The 17,798-nt window shown below is 50.4% G+C and overlaps 1 protein-coding gene across 3 annotated transcripts in view; it reads left to right on the top strand.

Annotated features, from left to right (window-relative positions):
* The window catches only part of ATP2B4 (ATPase plasma membrane Ca2+ transporting 4), a 62,201-nt gene extending 53,631 nt beyond the window's left edge, over positions 1 to 8,570 (top strand). For 2 of the 3 annotated variants that reach the window (XM_054291648.1, XM_054291649.1), the window contains exons 20-23: positions 204 to 311; positions 1,130 to 1,312; positions 3,105 to 3,294; positions 7,347 to 7,470. In XM_054291648.1, coding sequence (XP_054147623.1) covers positions 204 to 311; positions 1,130 to 1,312; positions 3,105 to 3,294; positions 7,347 to 7,372 — 507 coding nt within the window. In that variant the 3' untranslated portion in view covers positions 7,373 to 7,470. Of the gene's footprint in view, positions 1 to 203; positions 312 to 1,129; positions 1,313 to 3,104; positions 3,295 to 7,346 lie in introns of all 3 variants that reach the window. The other variant, XM_054291650.1, reaches the window with a different exon arrangement.
* Positions 8,571 to 17,798: the final 9,228 nt, after the last annotated feature.

The raw sequence follows: 17,798 nt of genomic DNA, 5'->3' as shown, positions 1-17,798 counted from the left end.
GATTTTGTCCAAATCTATGGGATGGATTAAAAACCCAAAATCCCAGCCTGGATATGAGGTCCCTGCTTCCTTCTGGTGTCCCACAAAATTCCCAGCCTGGATGTGAGGTCCTTGCTCCTCTTGTAATCCCAGGAGAGAGGGAAAGGTGTGGCCCAAGGGGACCTTTCCATGCCCAGGTGTGACTCTTGTCTCCTGTGCTGCAGATCATCATCGTGGAGTTTGGTGGGAAGCCCTTCAGCTGCTCTGGGCTCACCCTGACCCAGTGGTTCTGGTGCATTTTCATTGGAGTGGGAGAGCTCCTGTGGGGCCAGGTAAGGGCCAGCCCCAAAATCCTGGCCTGTCTTTTCATCCCTGCCCTTGTTCTCCCTGGTTTTTCTCCAGGGCAGCTCTTTAGGAAGGTTTTTAAGAAGGGGCTGATGCCCCTCCCCAGCCCAGCAGCAGGAGAGGGACACACCCAGAGTGACAGGGACATTCCTGGTGTCCCCTGGGCTGGTGGCACTGCAGCTGAGGCCTTGAGAAGGCTGAGCTAGAGCAGGGACTAGACAGAGCTAAAGAATAAAGCAGGGATTTATTAAAAGGATCTCCTCAGTGTATTCACGTTGGGCAGCGCAAGAGCCCAGCCAGGGCTGCACCCAAGATGAACCAAAATGGTCACAAAATGAACCCAAGATGAACCCAAAATGGTCACAAAATGGACAAAGAAAAGGAAAGAGAAAAGGAAAAGGAAAGGGGAAAAGGAAAGGGAACAAAAGGAGTTTAGTGGAAAGTCCTTTAGCTGCTTCCTCTCACTTCTATAAGTGAGGTGTCTCACTTTTATAAGTTCTGCTCCATTTGCATATTGGAGTTAATTGTCCAATTACAGCTTCAAGTTATGAAGTCCCATCCTTGTTTCTCTCTTCAGCCCATGTTTTTAATGCTTTTGGGCCAGAGATTTTGATAATTTGAAATTTAGATCATAGAGAAGGAATTGTTTTCTCTCCCTACTCTGTTCTCAGAGCTCACCAACCCTTACTACAAAGCACAGACCCACACATGAAAGCAGCTCAGAATCTAAAAAATATAAAAGTTAACCCTGAGGCATCCCCAGGGCCTCAGGCTAAGTCCCTGCTGTGTCCCTGCCTGTCCCCAGCTGATCTGCACCGTGCCAACGAGCCACCTGAAGTTCCTGAAGGAGGCTGGGCATGGCATCACCAAGGAGGAGATCCCCGAGGAGGAGCTGCCCGAGGACGTGGACGAGATCGACCACGCGGAGATGGAGCTGCGGCGGGGGCAGATCCTGTGGTTCCGGGGCCTCAACAGGATCCAGACCCAGGTACTGGGGGGCAGCAGGGCTGGGGGGGCTCTGCCTGCTGTGTCTGCTCCTCTCTCTGTCCCCATGCAGGGGTTGTGTCTGCACAGAGGTGACAGATGGTGCTCGCAGGATGTCACCGCCTCCTGGGCCAGGTTCTACCTGTGCCATTGCAGGGAGCCAGGATAACCTGGGTTTTGGGACAGCTGGGACCGGGATAAACTTGGATTTTGGGACAGCTGGGGGTGGTGGGAGGCTGTTCTGCTGCAGGCACTGTGCTGCTGGTCAGCAGGAGGCTGGACGTGCCACTGATGGTCACCTCTGCAGCACAGGAGGCTGTGAGGGGTGCATGGAGCCCCCCAGGCTGTGCCCTGCTCTTGCTGGCTGCTGGGAGGCTGTTCCCAGTGGGAATGTGCTGTTCCCTGGTGTGGCTCCTTGTGCCACCCCTCTGTGCCACGTCCCCGTGCTCCACACCCAGAGCTCACCACCACAGCACACAAGGACAGAAAATCTCTCAGTCTTCTTTTTACATCTCTTGGTTCTCCCTGACTTTTTTCTCTGATTTTTCCTTTTTTTCCACCAAGCAGGGAGAGCTCTGTGCCCCTCATTTCCCTGGAGGCCAGGGCAGAGCTGTCCCATGGAGGGAATCCTGGTGTCCCCAGGCAGGCAGAGCTGCTGGGTCACCTCTGTCCCTCCTCTGTGACAAACCAACGGGGACAGGGGCTGGGGCAGAGTTAACTTCCCTTCTCTGAGCTGTCACCTCCACAGTGTCACCTCTGGCCTCAAGGTGAAGCTCAGCCTCGGTTCCTGGCTGGCTGTGAGCCCTGAGGGGCAGCTGGGCTCTGTGTGGGGGTAACCAGAGCTTCTCTGACCTGAGGAACGCGCTGGGAGCATCCAGGCTCTCCTGGCAGTGGTGCAGATGTGCTGGAAATCCGGGAGCTCTGCAGGGCTGCAGTGCCAGAGGTGCCCCTGGGCTGAGCCTGGAGCTTCCCGGGTGTTTCCCTGTGCTGGAGCTGGGATGAGCTCCTGCCAGGTGAGAAATGGGTGCTGGCACGTCCTGGAGCGTCTGTGGGGTCCAACCTGGCATTGGGGTGCTCCTGTCCTCATTTGGGGTGTGTGAAAAGGACACAGGTGAGAAGAGGGATATCAGAGTGGGGCAGGAGTGAAGCTGTGTGTGAAACACCTGTGAAACACCTGCTCAGCCAGAGCTGGGGCTGGAGGCGGTGCCCAGAAGGTGCCACAGCGTTGGCATCACCCAGCCACAAAGTGCCCAGGAAGCTGCTCAGTTCTTCAAGCCTTGAGACACATCCACAGGACAACCACGGCCCCACCACCAGGTGCTGCACCCCCAGCAGCCCTGAGGCCTGGGAGAGGGGCTGGGACATCTCCTGCTGCCACGGGGGCTGTGGGGAGCCCGTGGAGCGTCCCCAAAGTGCCCCACAGGGCTGAGGCACCAGGAGCCCTTCCCACTCGCACTCTGCCCACTCTCTCTGTCTCTCTCTGCTCCTCCTGCAGATTTTTGGATACCCCCAGGTGTCTCCTCTGCCACTGCCTCCCACCACAGGGGGGATTGACCCTGCTGCTCTGGGAAGGGCAGAGCTGGACTCTCTCTCTGCTCCAACAGCAAAACCCCACGTGGGTTTCGGGGGAGTGCGGGGTGGGCTCTTTCCTCCTTCCTCCTCCTCCTCTTCCTCGCCTCTCCATCCTCCTCTTTCCTTGCTGTCTGTGTGTCTGCCCGCCCTCCCCTGTCCCCTGGCCCTGTCCCTGTCCCTGTTTCTGGCCGGGTGTCGCTATCTCACTCTCTGGTTCTTTGCAGATGGACGTAGTTTACACATTCCAGACCGGCGCCTCCTCTTTGCAGGGAGCCCTCAGGAGACAGCCTTCCATCGTGAGCCAGCACCACGATGTAAAAAATGTTTCTAGCCCAACCCATGTAGCTCTTTCCTCCGTCAATTCCACTCCCACCACTTCTGCTGTTGCTGCTGCTGCATCTCCTCCTGCGGGCAGTGAGTGATGGTCTATTACAATGCATGATTTAATGAGCACAGAGAGCACCTGCACCCCCCTAACCCCGCCTGCTCTCTCTCCCTCTCAGCCTTGACTCGCACACTCAGTCCCAAACCTGAAGGATGGGGCGGGAAACCCTTCAAAATCCCGATTTTTAACAAAATTATGAACGTTTCTGGTCCTTTCCCCCCGCAGTTCCTTGTTGCTTCATCCAGTTTTACCTCTTCTCCTCCTCTGCAGGGCTGGTGTTTGTGTCCACCCTCCTGAGGGTGAGCCAAAATTGCAGTTCTTGCTCAAGCCCCCCAAGTTCACGAGCATTGCTGGGAGGAGGGCAAGGCTGAGCCCAAATTCTGCTGGTTCTTCCCTCTGCCCAGCCCTGGGACACCCCAGGGATGGGCAGAGGAGTTGCTTGAAATCTCTTCTGGAGGCAGAGTGGCCGCTGGGACTGTCCCCAAGGCTGGCTGAGCCACAGCAAGGAGGGACAAACAGGATTTGCTCCTGCCTGTGGCTCAGCTGGTGACACCTCGGGGCTGCTGTCCCCCTCTCTGTCCCCACCTGGGGACTTGCATGGCCTGGGGACATCCCTGTGCTGCCCTGGGCAGCCAGAGGATCCTCAGTGCCCACCTTGCTCTGCACACTCTGGATCCCAGGGTGTGCAGACACTGCTCTGCATGGAAATGGGCATGAAAAACAATTCCTGCTGGATGCCAGTGGGAATTCTGAGTCCTGGATCTCACACTGGGTCTCCAGACCCTAAAAAAGGCATGGAACACAATTCCTGCAGGATCCCAGTGGGAATTCTGGGTCCTGGATCTGACACTGGGTTTTCAGACCACCAAAAAGGTCCTGTCTGGTTCAGGGCTCTCTCTCTGTTCATCACAGGCTGCTCTGCACATGCTGGATCTCAGGGTGTGCAGATACACAACTGTGCATGGAAATGGGCATGGAACACAATTCCTGCAGGATCCCAGTGGGAATTCTGGGTCCTGGATCTGACACTGGGTCTCCAGACCCTAAAAAGAGGCCCTGTCTGTGTTCATCACAGGCTGCTCTGCACATGCTGGATCTCAGGATGTGCAGATACACAACTGTGCATGGAAAACAATTCCTGCAGAATCCCAGTGGGAATTCTGAGTTCTGGATCTGACACTGGGTCTCCACACCCTAAAAATGGCCCTGTTTGGTGCAGGGCTCTTTCTCTGTTCATCAGGCTGCTCTGCACATTCAGGGTCTCAGGGTGTGCAGACACACAACTGTACATGGAAATGGGCACGGAGGCCACAAATCAATGGGAATTCTGGATCCAGGCTTTCCAGCCCCCCAAAAAAGGCCCTGTGTGATGTAGAACCCTCTGTGTGTGGGGTGTTGGGGCTGGTGAGCACGTGGCCGTGGGTTGTGTCTGCAGGCTGGGAGCAGGGAGTGTGGCTCTGCTGGATAATTGGCTTTTTTATTGCACACTCACTTATCCCCGTTCTCCTCTGATTAGAGAAATACCCTCGGTGACTTTCTGGAGAGCTTTCAGGCTCTGCTGTTTATGCACTGTGGGGGAGGAGAGAGAATTTGGGATAATTTTGTTTTCTCTCTGTTTAGCTGACTCTGAGGCTGGCAGCTGATTGGGTTTAACCCCAGCGATGCTGGAGCAGCACAGCTGCCTCCTGCTCCCGCCTGCATCTGGGAAAACCTCCAGGATTTTCTGATGGAATGAAATCTGCTCAGAGGGGCTCAGAGCAGGGGTGGGGAGGAGACCAAAATGCAGCTTTTTTGCAGTCTGTGGATCCACGTTTTCCCCCCATTTTGCAGCGAGGGAATAGAAAACTTGGATAGCTCGTGCAAACTTCCCCAGGAGCTAACCCAGGTCTCCAAATCTCCTGCTGTTTTCTTGCCTGGATTTCTCTTGTTTCCCTCTGCTGCTTCCCTCTCTCCCAAAGCTCCTCTTCCCTCCACGCAGATCTGTGGTGTCTCTTCTCCCGTGGATGAGTTTTTCCAGGGTTGGGTTTGCTGTGTGGGGAGCTCTCAGGGATCCATGGGCAGGTTTTGGCAGAGCCCAGCTGCTCCTGCTGGGAATTGTGCCCTGGATTGAGGGGCTGGGCAGAGCCAGGGCACGGGGTGGCATTGCCAAGGGGCTCTCACGCAGCACGTGGAGGTTTCACGTTTCACAGGAATCGATCCCAAGCCTGGAGGTTGCATTTGAAGCTTCCAGGTGGAGAGGAGGCGGGAGGAGCCGGCCGTGGGAGGGAGGGAAGGAGGGAGGGGAGGCTCCAGGCTGGAATTCAGCTCTGCTGGGCTCCCTGCCTCATTCAGAACACATTTCCTCCCTGTTCCCTTCCTTTGAGAGGGAACAGCTGAATTCATCTCGCAGCAGGTGATGGAGAAGGGAGGAAAGGCTGAGGGAAGCTGCAGCAGGAGCTGCTTGAGGGGGCTGAGCTGGAGACTGAGCACAGAATCCCTGGAATTGCTCCAGGGAGCTTCTCCTGCTGCTCCTGGCAGTGCTGGACAAATCTCCAGGGCTCTGGAGGTGATTCCTTGGGAGAGATCTCACGTGAGAGGGGGAGGCTTCTGTGGAGCTGCTCCTAAATCTGAATTGTAGATGCCACCACCTTGTGGCTGTGACAGTCCCTGGGTCTCCTTGGCCACCTCCTTGTGGCTGTGACAGTCCCTGGACTGTCCTTGGCCACCTCCTCGTGGTTCTGACAGTTCCTGGGTCTTCTTGGCCACCTCCTCGTGGTTCTGGCAGTCCCTGGGCTGTCCTTGGCTTGGTTGGATTCCTTCTCCTTGGTTCAGTTGTTGTTTTAGAGCTCAGGATTTGCTGATCTCAAGTCGTGGCTGATGTGACAGATGAGGTGGCCCCGGTGGTGTCCCTTGTCCCATGCGTTCACCTGAATTGATCCAAGGTCATCAGTGCACAAATCCAGCTCAGAATTGGTTCCCAGCTCCCTCAAATTCCCGTTTTTCCAGGCCAGTGGTGCTCCAGGCTCATGCAAAGCTCCTTCCATGGGGCCAAAGACTGAAATTGTTCCAGGGAGCCTTCCCTGCTGCTCCCAGGGGTCTGGGACAGGAGATCTGCTCCCACACGAGCTCTGCTCCACAGAGCTGAGGCTTCCATTGCTTCCCTGGAACCCCAGCAGGGCTGGGAGTGACACTTGTGACACTTGTCACCGCCCTGAGCCCAGACCTGTGAGCTGGAAGGGTTTGGGGCTGGAATTCCAGAGGATCTGGAGGGATTCCAATGTCCAGGTGTGTTCCCAGAGCTCTCCCTCCCAGTGCAGGGGAGGTGGCAGAGCCATGTCCTGGTGCTCTCATCTCCTCCTTGAGCCTGGATTTCGGTGGAGCTTTCCCAGGAATGTGAAGGAATTCCTTCAGAATATCCAACAGAGTCTGAATTGGTCTCCAGCTCCAACAAATTCCCATTTTAACTGCCTTTGGAAACCACTGGGTCTCCTGCAGGTTCAGGGAAAGCTCCAGAGAGCCCTGGACCTTCACCTGGATCCTCACAGCACCCACCTGGATCTGCTCCAGGAGCTCCAGAAGAGCTGGAGACACCTTTGGAAGCCCCATCCCCCTGCAGAGCTGTGGGAAGGACCCTCCCCCAGTAGAGTTCCCCCTGCTCTTTGCCTAACCCACCTCCTTTGGAGCCGTAGTTCCCCCACCTCGTCCGTCCCTTGTCCTCGTGTCCGTCCGTCCGTCCACCGCGGGGCGCGCGCACCCCCCACACCAATTAATGACTAATTAACGCCTCGTGGCTTCCATCCATCCAGACTGGTGATGTTGGGGGGGAGGTTTGGAGTCGTCCTTTGTCTTTTCTTGCAGCTTCTGAGGCTGGTGGCTCCCCAGCACCCCCGTAGTGCCTGACTGCCCCCAGTTCACCGTAGATGTCTCATTTTTGACCGAGCTGTCTGTTCAGTGGTGATTTTGTCGCTGTGGTCGTGCCGTTGTTTTCTTTTTTTTTCGTTGTTTGGTGGTTGTCTCTCATCATTTATTTCACTTTCTCCCTCCAGCCCTGCCCTCTGGCAGCACCACTGACCTCTTGTTTTTTCTCCCCACGCCCGCCCAGATCAAAGTGGTGAATGCGTTCCGTAGCTCGCTCTACGAAGGCCTCGAGAAACCCGAATCCAGAAGCTCCATCCATAACTTCATGACTCACCCAGAGTTCATCCTGGAGGAAGACGAGCCTCGGACACCATTCCTTGACGGCGCCGAAGACGAGCCCGAGCCTGAGGGACTCCAAAAGCGAGGTGGGGGCGGCCTGGGGGGCTCCACGGCCCTCAACAGGAACAACAACGCCGTGGACAGCGAGTTCAGCTTCCCCGAGCCCGGGAGCCCCTTCCACAGCCTGGAGACCTCAGTTTGACCTTAGAACTTGGAATTTCCCCCTCCTCCTCCTCCTCCTCTTCTTCCTCGTCCTCATCCACCTGGGCCCTGTGTGATCCCAGCACCAGTAACTGATCACACTGCTGCGGTCAAACTGCTCATGCCTGTATCATCATTGGGGGTTTTTTTGGGGGTGGGGTTGGGGGTTTAATGTGTTTTTTTTTCTTTTTTTGGTTCATTTTGTTGGGTTTTTTTACCGTTATTTAGCAGTGGGAACCAGAGTACCACCGAGCTGGGTGTTGGGAGAGAGGTTAAGCCAAAAAAAAAAACCAAAACCAAACCAATTGTGCATCTCCATCCCTGATTTTCCGTGGTACTCACCCAGGGGAAGCTGCCAGGTTCTTTCCTCTCCGAGAGTTGGGTTTTTCACTTGGGGTTTTCACTTTGGAGAAATGCATGTTCCAAGGAAATTCAAATTGTTGTAGTCTTACACTCCCTCAGCCTCAAGGCTGGGGGTGCACTTGTGACTTGATTTTATTTTTCTTGTGTTTTTGGTTTTTTTTTCACATGTGGTTTTTAGGGGTTTTTTCCTTCTAATGTTGGGGTTTGCTCTTTGCTTGTGGGATTTTCCCCCCTACCCAATGGGAAGTGGGGAGGGGGAGTCACTGCTCCAGTGCAGAAATTAAGGAATAAACTAAAAAATCCCAGCCAGGGGAAGGTGTTTACTGCAAGGTTCAGAGATCCAGGGATGCCCACCAGTCTTCCACCTTTGAAAAATGGTACCTGGGCTTCTTCCAGCTCCCCCTCTGTGTGTGCCCACATGTTTTCCTCTCTTTCTCTGTTTCCAGACTGGGAGATGAGAAATGAAGGGATAAATTCTGATTTTCCTGCAAAGGTGGAGGTGAAACTTCCAGGGTAAAGGTGGGGAAAACCCCCAGGTTGTGAGGGATGCAGCTTCTTCCTGAGGAATTCTGTAGGAATTCTCTTCTCTAGGAGAGGCCTCTCTGCTGCTCTTGGTCAGGGGGGAAACTCCTGGAGGATTTTTGCAGCTCTCCCAGCTCCTGCCCTCCAGAACAGAGGAAATTTTGCCCTTTTTTCTGTGTTTTTGGGGTCCCCTCAGCCTCACAGGGATCTGGGAGGAGGCTCCAGCCATGCCCAAAAGCCATGGGAGGATGAGTGGGGATCTCCTGAATCCTGGGAAGGATCACTCCAGCTGTCTCATGGCCCAGTGGAAGGCAGGGATGTCCCTGGATGATCCCAGATTTTCCTGGAGTTCGGTTTGGATGCCTGCAGGTCTCCCTGAGGAGGAGCTGCTGGAGGCTTGGCCTCACTTGGCTGCTTCTTTTGGAGCCCTTGAGCCCTTCCTCACCTCCAGGCCTGGGGACAACCCTGTGAGAGTCCCTTTCCTTGGAATTGGCTCTGGATTGTCCCTCTGGCCATCCCTGGAGCTTGGGGAAGCTCTGCCACCTCCCTGCTCTCCTCCATCTCCTTCCCTTGAGCCCTCCCTCACCTCCAGCCCTGGAATAACCCAGTGAGAGTCCCTTGAGGGTGGCTCTGGATTGTCCCTCTGGACATCCCAGAGCTGGAGGCAGGGCTTGGGCTTCTCCTCCCCTTGGAGGAAGCTCTGCCACCTCCCTGCTCTCCTCTATCTCTTCCCTTTGAGCCCTGCCTCACCTCCAGGCCTGAGAATGACCCAGTGAGAGTCCCTTTCCTTGGAGATGGCTCTGGATTGTCCCTCTGGCCATCCCTGGAGCTGGAAGCAGGGCTTGGGCTTCTCCTCCTGGGATCCACTTCCCTGCTCTTCTCCATCTCCTCCCCTTGAGCTCTTCCTCACCTCCAGCCCTGGGAACAACCCAGTGAGAGTCCCTTGAAGGTGGCTCTGGATTGTACCCCTGGCCATCCCTGGAGTTGGAAGGGCTTGGGCTTCTCCTCCTCCTGGGAGTCTCCTCCATCCCTTCCCCTTGAGCCCTCAACACCTCCAGCCCTGGAATAACTCAGTGAGAGCTGGCTCTGGATTGTCCCTCTGGCCATCCCTGGAGTTGGAAGCAGGGCTTGGGTTTCTCTTTCTCCTGGGAGCCTCCTCCATCCCCTCCCTTTGAGCTCTTCCTCACCTCCAGCCCTGGAACAGCCCAGTGAGGGTCCCTTTCCTTGGAATTGGCCCTGGATTGTCCCTCTGGCCATCCCAGAGCTGAAATCAGGGCTTGGGCTTCTTCTTCTCGTCCCAGGAGCCGCCCTGCTCTCCTCCATCTCCTCCCCTTGAGCCCTTCCTCACCTCCAGCCCTGGAACAGCCCAGTGAGAGTCCCTTTCCTTGGAATTGGCCCTGGATTGTCCCTCTGGCCATCCCTGGCTTCTCCTCCTCCTGAGAGCCTCCCTGCTCTCCTCCATCCCCTCTGGCTGAGAGGAACAGACCAAACAAGCTGGAAACGAGGCCATTCCCACCCCTGGATTCCAAACCCCGAGGGTTTTTTTGGTTTTGTTTTTGGGAAAGGCTGGTTCTGGCTGGGTTCTCCTCCCCTGCCCCACCAGGAACGCACAGCGGAATCTCCCGTGCCTTGTCCGAGCACTGCCTGCAGCACCTCCTGCCACGCCAGGCCCAGATCTTTGCCAAGATTTAAGTGTTCCTTAAACCACAAACACAAACCAAGTGTCTCTGTGTCCTTCCCTGGGCTGGGAGGAGGAGGAGGAGGAGGAGGAGGAGGAGGAGGAGGAGGAGGAGGAGGAGGAGGAGGAGGAGGAGGAGGAGGGAAGGATGAGCTCCTTTTTCCTGCTGAGGAAAGGTCTTTCTCCCAAAAATCCCAAATATCCTGAATATCCCACCCTGGTGCTGGCGAGCTGGGCTTTGTTCACTGCCAACAGCAAGAAGAAATTGCCACCACTGCCCGTCCCCAGTGCAAATTCAGTGTCCACCCCGTGCCTGGCTCCTCCTTGCCTCCCTCCCCACAAAAAAATAACCCAGGGGAGTGAGGGGATGTTGGGTTAAACACACACAAAAAAATCCCCAAACGAGGGGTGGTTGTGGGGTTTTGGTTCTGTGCTAAAGGTGACGTTGCTTAAAAAAAAAACTAAAAAAAATATTCACTTTTTCTATTTTAAATACTTGCAAAAAAACCAAAAAAAAAAAAAAAGAGAAGATATGGTGTTCTTACAAGCTTACATAAATATTTATTAAATACTTTTTGGGGGGATGCACCAATTTTTTTTTTTTTCATTTTGATATTTTTTTTTAATACCTCAGACCTGTTGAAAAAAAGAAATAAAAAAAAAAAAGGACTCAAACCAACAACAACTTCAAGCCAATTTTGGAGACTCTCAAAGTCACTCCCAGAAATCTGTGACTGGCAGGGTTTGCCACAAAGGGTCTGGTCGTTCCTTTAGTTTGTTTTTCCTCTATTTTTGTCATTCTAGTTTCCATTTTAGGAGTTGGGGGGGGGGAGGAGGGAGAAATAATGCTATATAAATATTATGCAAAAAAAGAAAAAAAGAAAAAAAAAAGAAAAAGAAAAAAAATCTAGTTTTCTTTAGCTCAGAAACTGATATTTTTACGTCAGCCATATGTATTTTGTTTAAAGAAAAAAAAGAAAATAAAGAGATCTCGAGTCCCCGCCGCTGCTTGAGGGCAGTTGCAAGGGACACTTTAATTAATTCCGTGGATTAATTAATTCAGCCATCGGATGCCAGTCAGCTTCCTTTTCTCTGAGCAGCCATCTTTCTACTAGCCGTGAGTTGGATGACACAAATGGGGTTTTTTTATATATATAAATATCTATAAATTATGTTGGTGTATGGCTGGTTGCTTCAAGTATAAATGTTTCTTGTGCAGATTTCCTGTAAAGTTTTGTTTTTTTGGGTTAAGTTTCAGTGATATCCTGGCAGCAGCTGACTCTTGGCTTAAGTTATTGAGGACATTACACAAAAAAAAAAAAAAGAAAAAAAGAGAGTTGGGGGAGATTGGTGCTCCAAAAACAAAGGCATGGTCGGCGGCACGGACTTTTGGGGACTTTCTGCAACATGCCTTGACTAGGGGGAGATATAAATATCCATATAAATATATATTATTATGAATAATTTCTGGGGTTTTTTTGCTTTGTTTGAACTGCCACGAGTGCGCGCGGAGCAGGGGAGGGCCGGCAGGAAGCAGAGCCACCCCCTCCCTCCTCCTTGTGATCAACTTGCCTTGGAATGCTTTGTTATTAAAACACTCTGAACATCCTTCTGCATCCAGTTCTTGATCCCAGCAGGGCGGATTTGCGGATTTTCCGTGGATTTTCTGTGGATTTTCCGTGGATTTTCCGTGGAATTGGTGGATTGGTACCAAAGACACTGCGGCCTGTGCGCGGCTCGCTGGCCAGGCAGCTCTTGAGGTTTTCTCCTGCTGAGGTTTTTTTATGATTTGCACAGGGAGAAGGGTGTGGGGAGGGGGTTTGATTTCTTTTATTTCTTTCTTTTTTTTTATTTTTTCCCAAAGGTTTTCCGTGCAATAAAGTGAAATTTTCCAAGCGATCTCAAGAAGGAAATAAACTAAACCGCGTTTGAGCATGGGCGCCATTTTCCCCCTCACGCCTGGGCCTGGAGGCCTCAGCTCCTCTCTGAGGGGAAAAAAACCTAAACTGGGAAAAAATCCCATCCCAAATGCCCAAAGGGCATCTCCAGGTGGCACTGCCAGCTCCTGGCACCTCTGGCACCACCTGAGAAGGTTTTTGTTCCTCTGTGGGGACACCTAGGCCTGCATGGCTTCTGCTCCATCTCCAACCCCCTGAGCCCAAAACGCCTCCTACACCCCCAAATCTCCCCTGGAGCCCCTTCTCCTTTTCCTTCTCCTTTTCCTTCTCCTTTTCCTGCTCTTTTTCCATCCAAATATGATTTTTCCCCCCCCAAACAGGGATTTTGGCATTTCTTCCTCTCCAGCATCCCCCCCTCACCTTGACTCAGCTCTCCCCAAACTCCTCAATTTTCATGGTTAAAACCCATGGTTAAAACTGCCTTTAGTTTATTTCCTCCCCTTCAATAAATATATATATATATACAGTCTGAACTCAACATTTATGTGTGTGTATATATATTTATCCAACGCTCTCACAAAACAAAAAAAAACTTCCTTTTGAAGAGGGCACGTGGAACCGAGTTTTTCTTTTTTTTTTTTTTCCAGTAACTCAGTATAATAAGCACTGGTATTTTTGTATAAAAAACGGGAGAGAGAAAAAAGAAAAAAAAAACCAAAATACAAAACAAAAGACTGAATATTATGTGGTATGCATGACATTAAAAAACAAAACAATGGTGGTTTCAAAGCAATATGTACCCTGGTGTGTTTGCCATATCCTAGAGTCCAGCTTAAAGTGCACCTGATCTGTATTGCATTTTGATATTAATCTCTATGTACAATGTTTTGCATGTAATTTATATGGATCTTGGGAGAAAAAGAAAAAAAAAATAATCTGAATGATTTGTTCGTTGGCTTCTTCTGAGAAAACAAACTCCAAGCAGAGCTAAAAGTCCAAAATGGAAGCAGCAGAGTGCTTGAGGTGTGGGAAAAGAGGGTGCAGTAAGAAAAAAGAAATGAAGAGGGAGAAGGAGAATGGTTTGGAATCAATAAAGCTTTTGGCTGTTGAGAAGAAATTGCATCCAGAGAATAAAATGTGTAACTGTGCCGTGCTCTGTGTGTCCGGCAGCTCGGGGATCTGTCTGTCCCAAACTTTCCTCAGGAATAGCTCCAGTGGGGTGGAAATGGATGGGGATCCAACCCAAACTCCCCTCAGTGTGGGATTTCTGTTATTTCATTGATTATTCTTCCATAATCTGCAAGCAAAGTGACCAAATGGCTGCCAAATACCACCAAAAAGATCCATGAGGGGCTGCCCTGGCTTAATAATTTATATAGACCAATGTGTGGTATTCAGAGACACATAATTTTCTCCCAGGATTTTTCCTGGGGAAAAGGCATTCAGAAGCTTTTGGCTTTTATTACATCCACAGAATAAAATGTATAACTGTGCCGTGCTCCGTGTGTCCGGCAGCTCGGGGGTTTATCTGTCCCAAACCATGCCCAGGAATTCACGTCCCTGAGGGGGCGTGAGGGAGGGGATGGCACCTGGGATTGGTGACAATTTTTGGGACATCGGGGGGAATTTCCTCGTGGAAAGGGCGGCCAGGATTTGGAAGTGGCTGCCCAGGGAGGTTTGGAGTCCCCCTCAGCCCTGGAGGTGTCAAGGAAGGATTGGACGTGGCACTGAGGGCGCTGGAACAGGTGGATGGTCCGGGAGGGATTTTCCAACCTAAATTATGTGACAAGAGGGCAGGATGGAGAAACACGGCCATGTTCGCTTCACAGGGAAAAGATGTGTCCCCTTTTGGAGGATTTTTGGAATGCGGTGAAGCAAAAAAAACAGAACAAAATCCACCCCCGCTCCGCCTCAGGGGCCCGCCCGCCCTCTCCCTTTCCGTCGGGCTGGTGAAGCCACTTCCGGCCGCCATCTTGGCAGCCAGCGCCATCCTTGAGCCGGGCACCGGGACACGGCGGCGGCGGCGGCGGCCCCGGCAGGATGGAGAAACACAACCCTGTTCGTTTCACTGGAAAAAGCTTTGTCCCTTTTTGAGGCTTTTTGGCTTTTTGGCTTTGGCGGAAAAGCCAAAAAAGAGCAAAATCCACCCCCGTTTCCCCTCAGACCCCCTCTCTTCCTGTCGGGCGGGTGAAGCCATTTCCGGGCGCCATCTTGGCCGCGGGCGCGCTGAGGCTGCGCGGGCACCGGGCGCCATCTTTGAGCCGGGCACCGGGACACGGTAGCGGTGACGATGGATCGCGGCAGGATAGAGAAACACGGCCCTGTTTACTTCGTAAAAATCTTTATTCTATTTTTGAAGGAGTTTTGAAGGGCGGGGAAGCCACAAAACAGCAAAATCCACTCCCGTTCCCCCTCAGACTCCCTCTCTTCCTGTCGCGCGGGTGAAGCCACTTCCGGGCACCATCTTGGCTGAGGGCGCCATCCTTGAGCGGGGCACCGGGACACGGCGGCGGTGACCCCGGCGATTCGCGGAAGGATGGAGAAATACGACCCCGTTTAATAAAAAATATTTATCCTTGTTTTGAAGTACGAGAAAGCCATAAAAGAGCAAAATCCACCCATGTTTTCCCTCAGACCCCCTCTTTTCCTGTCGGGCGGGTGAAGCCATTTCCGGGCGCCATCTTGGCCGCGGGCGCGCTGAGGCTGCGCGGGCACCGGGCGCCATCTTTGAGCCGGGCACCGGGGACACGGCAGCGGCGGCCCCGGCGGAGCGCGGCGACAGCGACACGGCGGCCCCCGGGGGCTCGGTAAAACTCAAACTCCCTGAGCGACCGTAAATAGAGCGGCTTCGGAGCCCTGCGGCGGCTGGTGGGAGATGGGGAGGAACAGGCTGGGGGGCGGTGCTGGCTCAAGCCCGGCTCCTCCGCAAGGCCGCGCGGCCCCACAGCGGCCGGGGAACGCTGAGGGGCGAGGCGGAATTAAGAGGAAATAAAACCGGGATTGAGTGGGAATAAAACCGGGATTATGTGGGAATAAACCCGGAATTATGTGGGAATGAAGCCGGGTGAGGCGGGTTTGCTCCCCGGGGTTTTGGGGAGGGGGAGCTGCGGGCCTGGGGTAGGCCCGAGGCCTTCCCTCAGCGCTGTCCCCCCTCCAAACCCAGCTCAGATATTTCCTAAATCTCCTCATTTTTCACATCAAAACTCCTTTTTTCCTGTTGTAGCGACGCGTCCGAGGGGCATTTCTAACGTAATTCCCTAAAGGAACTTCAGGAGCTGAGTAACTCTGGATGCAGCCGGGCTCAATTCCTCCCGGAGCTTGTTAAAACAACGCGAATCCGCCAATTTTTGGTGTTTTTTCCTTATTTTTTAAAGCTTATTCCTCCTGGATGTTGTTAAAACAGCGCGATTCTGTGAATTTTTGGGGTGTTTTTCTGATTTTTTAAAGGTTCTGCTTTCTGACGTCGATTTTTGTTATGGAAATACCAAAAAGAAAATTTATTGTTGTTGTTAAAGGGATCAAAGCCTCCAGGTTGCGCTCAAGGTTGCGTTTCCTAAATAAATCACAGCTTTATTTGGCTGTAAGAAATAGAAATAAATAAAATAAAGGAATTTAGGGTTGAATTTGGGCACAGCTCAAGCAGAGCAGGAAGAATTTTCCAGGTAAAACTTCCTGGTCCTGCCATTTCCCAGCTTTAATAACATTTTTCAATGTGAAAATCAAATTTTTTTTAAAAAAAATCGATGTTTTTTTTGTATTTAAGAAAAGATTCCTGTGAGGGAGAGGAATTGTCACAGGAAATTGCTGCCAGGCTTTGAGGTTAAGCTCAGAAATACAAAAAATTAAATTAAATTTACTTTAATTATTCCTGTTTTATTCAAGAGGGAAAGGAGCAGCTTCCCTTGGTTTGGGGTTGATTTTTGATGAGGAAAAGCTGAAAGAGAGAGAAAAGAATGAGGAAAAATGGCTAAAAAAGGGTTAAAATGTGAAATTCCTGCTGCTTTTCCTTCTTGGCCACCTGATAAACAGGAAATGAATCATCCAAGGGATTTAAGGCACAAATGAAGCAGCAGGAGGAAATTTTTCTAAAGGAAATTTGGGAGTTTAAAATCCAAGAATTCCTTTCAGGGAAATGCAGGAAAACTTCTTTATTTTCCCTTTAAAAAATATAAAAGTTGTGTTGCTTTTATGGCCTGGTTTTTGCTGCTGCATTTTTAATTGATTTAATTTTTTTTTAATAAAAAATTTCATTAATTTAATGAATTCTGAACAAAAAACTGTTTAAAATCCTCATTAACTTCAATTCATTCAAAACCTACTGAGTGCACCAGAGTTACTCATTTTTATTCAGATTCTTTTAAATTTACCAGTTTAAAATTCGACAAAAAATGTTTTTTAATGAACCTTTTTTAATTATTAAATCCCTCTAATGAAGTTTAAAGGTTTTGGGTGGGTTTGGTTGATTCTTTTCTGTTATTGTTGTTGATTTTCAAGGTTTATTCCAATTTAAACAAGATCCACACTGAAATATGGAAAAATGAAGGCAAAAAATTTGAGTTATTTTTAAAAATAATTCAATCTAAAGGGATTTTCTCTCCCCTCAGGGTGGTGGATGTAGAAATGTTGAATTTTAAATGTGGAAATTCCTGCTTTGGGTTGGGATTTCTGCTTTTCTCACCCCTCACTCCCAGGATTTCAGCAAACTGAAGAATCCCCTTGGGAAAAGTTGAATTTCCACCAAAAGGAGCTCCAGGAGTTTTTAGGATTAAATTCCATGAGCTAAAAATCTGATTTTTGAATCTCCAAAATTGAATTTAACCCCATGGAGAAGAACAGGAAGAATTAAATCCTCTTTTATTTTTATTCCTTTTTCAATCCCTCAAAAAAACCTAAAAATTAATAATTAACATGAGAACCCAACTTTTCCTCTCTTTATTTTAGATTTGGGAAAATTCCTTGGCCAAAAAAAAAAAATTTAAAAATCGTGGAAAAATTCACAAAATTTCCTTTGTGTGAGTAAAAGGTTCCAAGTGTTTCTTTTTAACTGTAAAGAAAAATTTATTGAGTTTTGTCCTCCCCAAAGAATCAGAAACATCAGAGGGGTGAAATTGATTTTTATTTGGTTTTTAGCAGAATATCCACAAGAAAAATGGGATAAAAATTCAGAATAAATCAATTTTTGGTGCTGAGTGATTAGGGAACAGCACAAATGGAAAAATTGGGGAAATTCCTTGGAAATTCTGCCCCAAATTCCCAAAAATTCCTGGGTTGGGGATGGGTTTGTCCCTGTGTTGTCCCCAATAATCTCATTTTCCCCTCAATTCGAATTTATGGGTTAAAATTCTGATTTTTTTGTGGTTTTTCTCCTTGTCCTGCTGTCCCTGCCTCCTTTGGGGTGTGTATAAACACAATTTTGAGGTTTATACACACAAATTTGGGGTTTTATTTTTTTGTCATAAATACGGGGGGAAGGTTTTTGTGTTTTCTTAATAGGTGAAGAAACCTCAGAAGACCAGAAATTGCAACTTACTGAATTAACTAATTAAAAAAAAATTAAAAATATTAAAAATTTCCCCAGCTGTGGAAGATGGAGCCTCATTTTTTTGCAGCCACTTTGAATCCTGAGCCACTTTGAATCGCTGGGGAATTTTTTTTATAATTTTTTTATTGTTTTTTTTTTATGTTTTTTTTAATT

This window comes from Melozone crissalis, unplaced genomic scaffold (assembly GCF_028551555.1).
Source record: "Melozone crissalis strain CALT ecotype California unplaced genomic scaffold, PUWL_Pcris_2 ptg000101l_1, whole genome shotgun sequence".
Lineage (NCBI taxonomy): Eukaryota > Metazoa > Chordata > Aves > Passeriformes > Passerellidae > Melozone > Melozone crissalis.
Note: the sequence above shows the minus strand (reverse complement) of the source record. Positions and strands in the feature narration are given on the sequence as shown.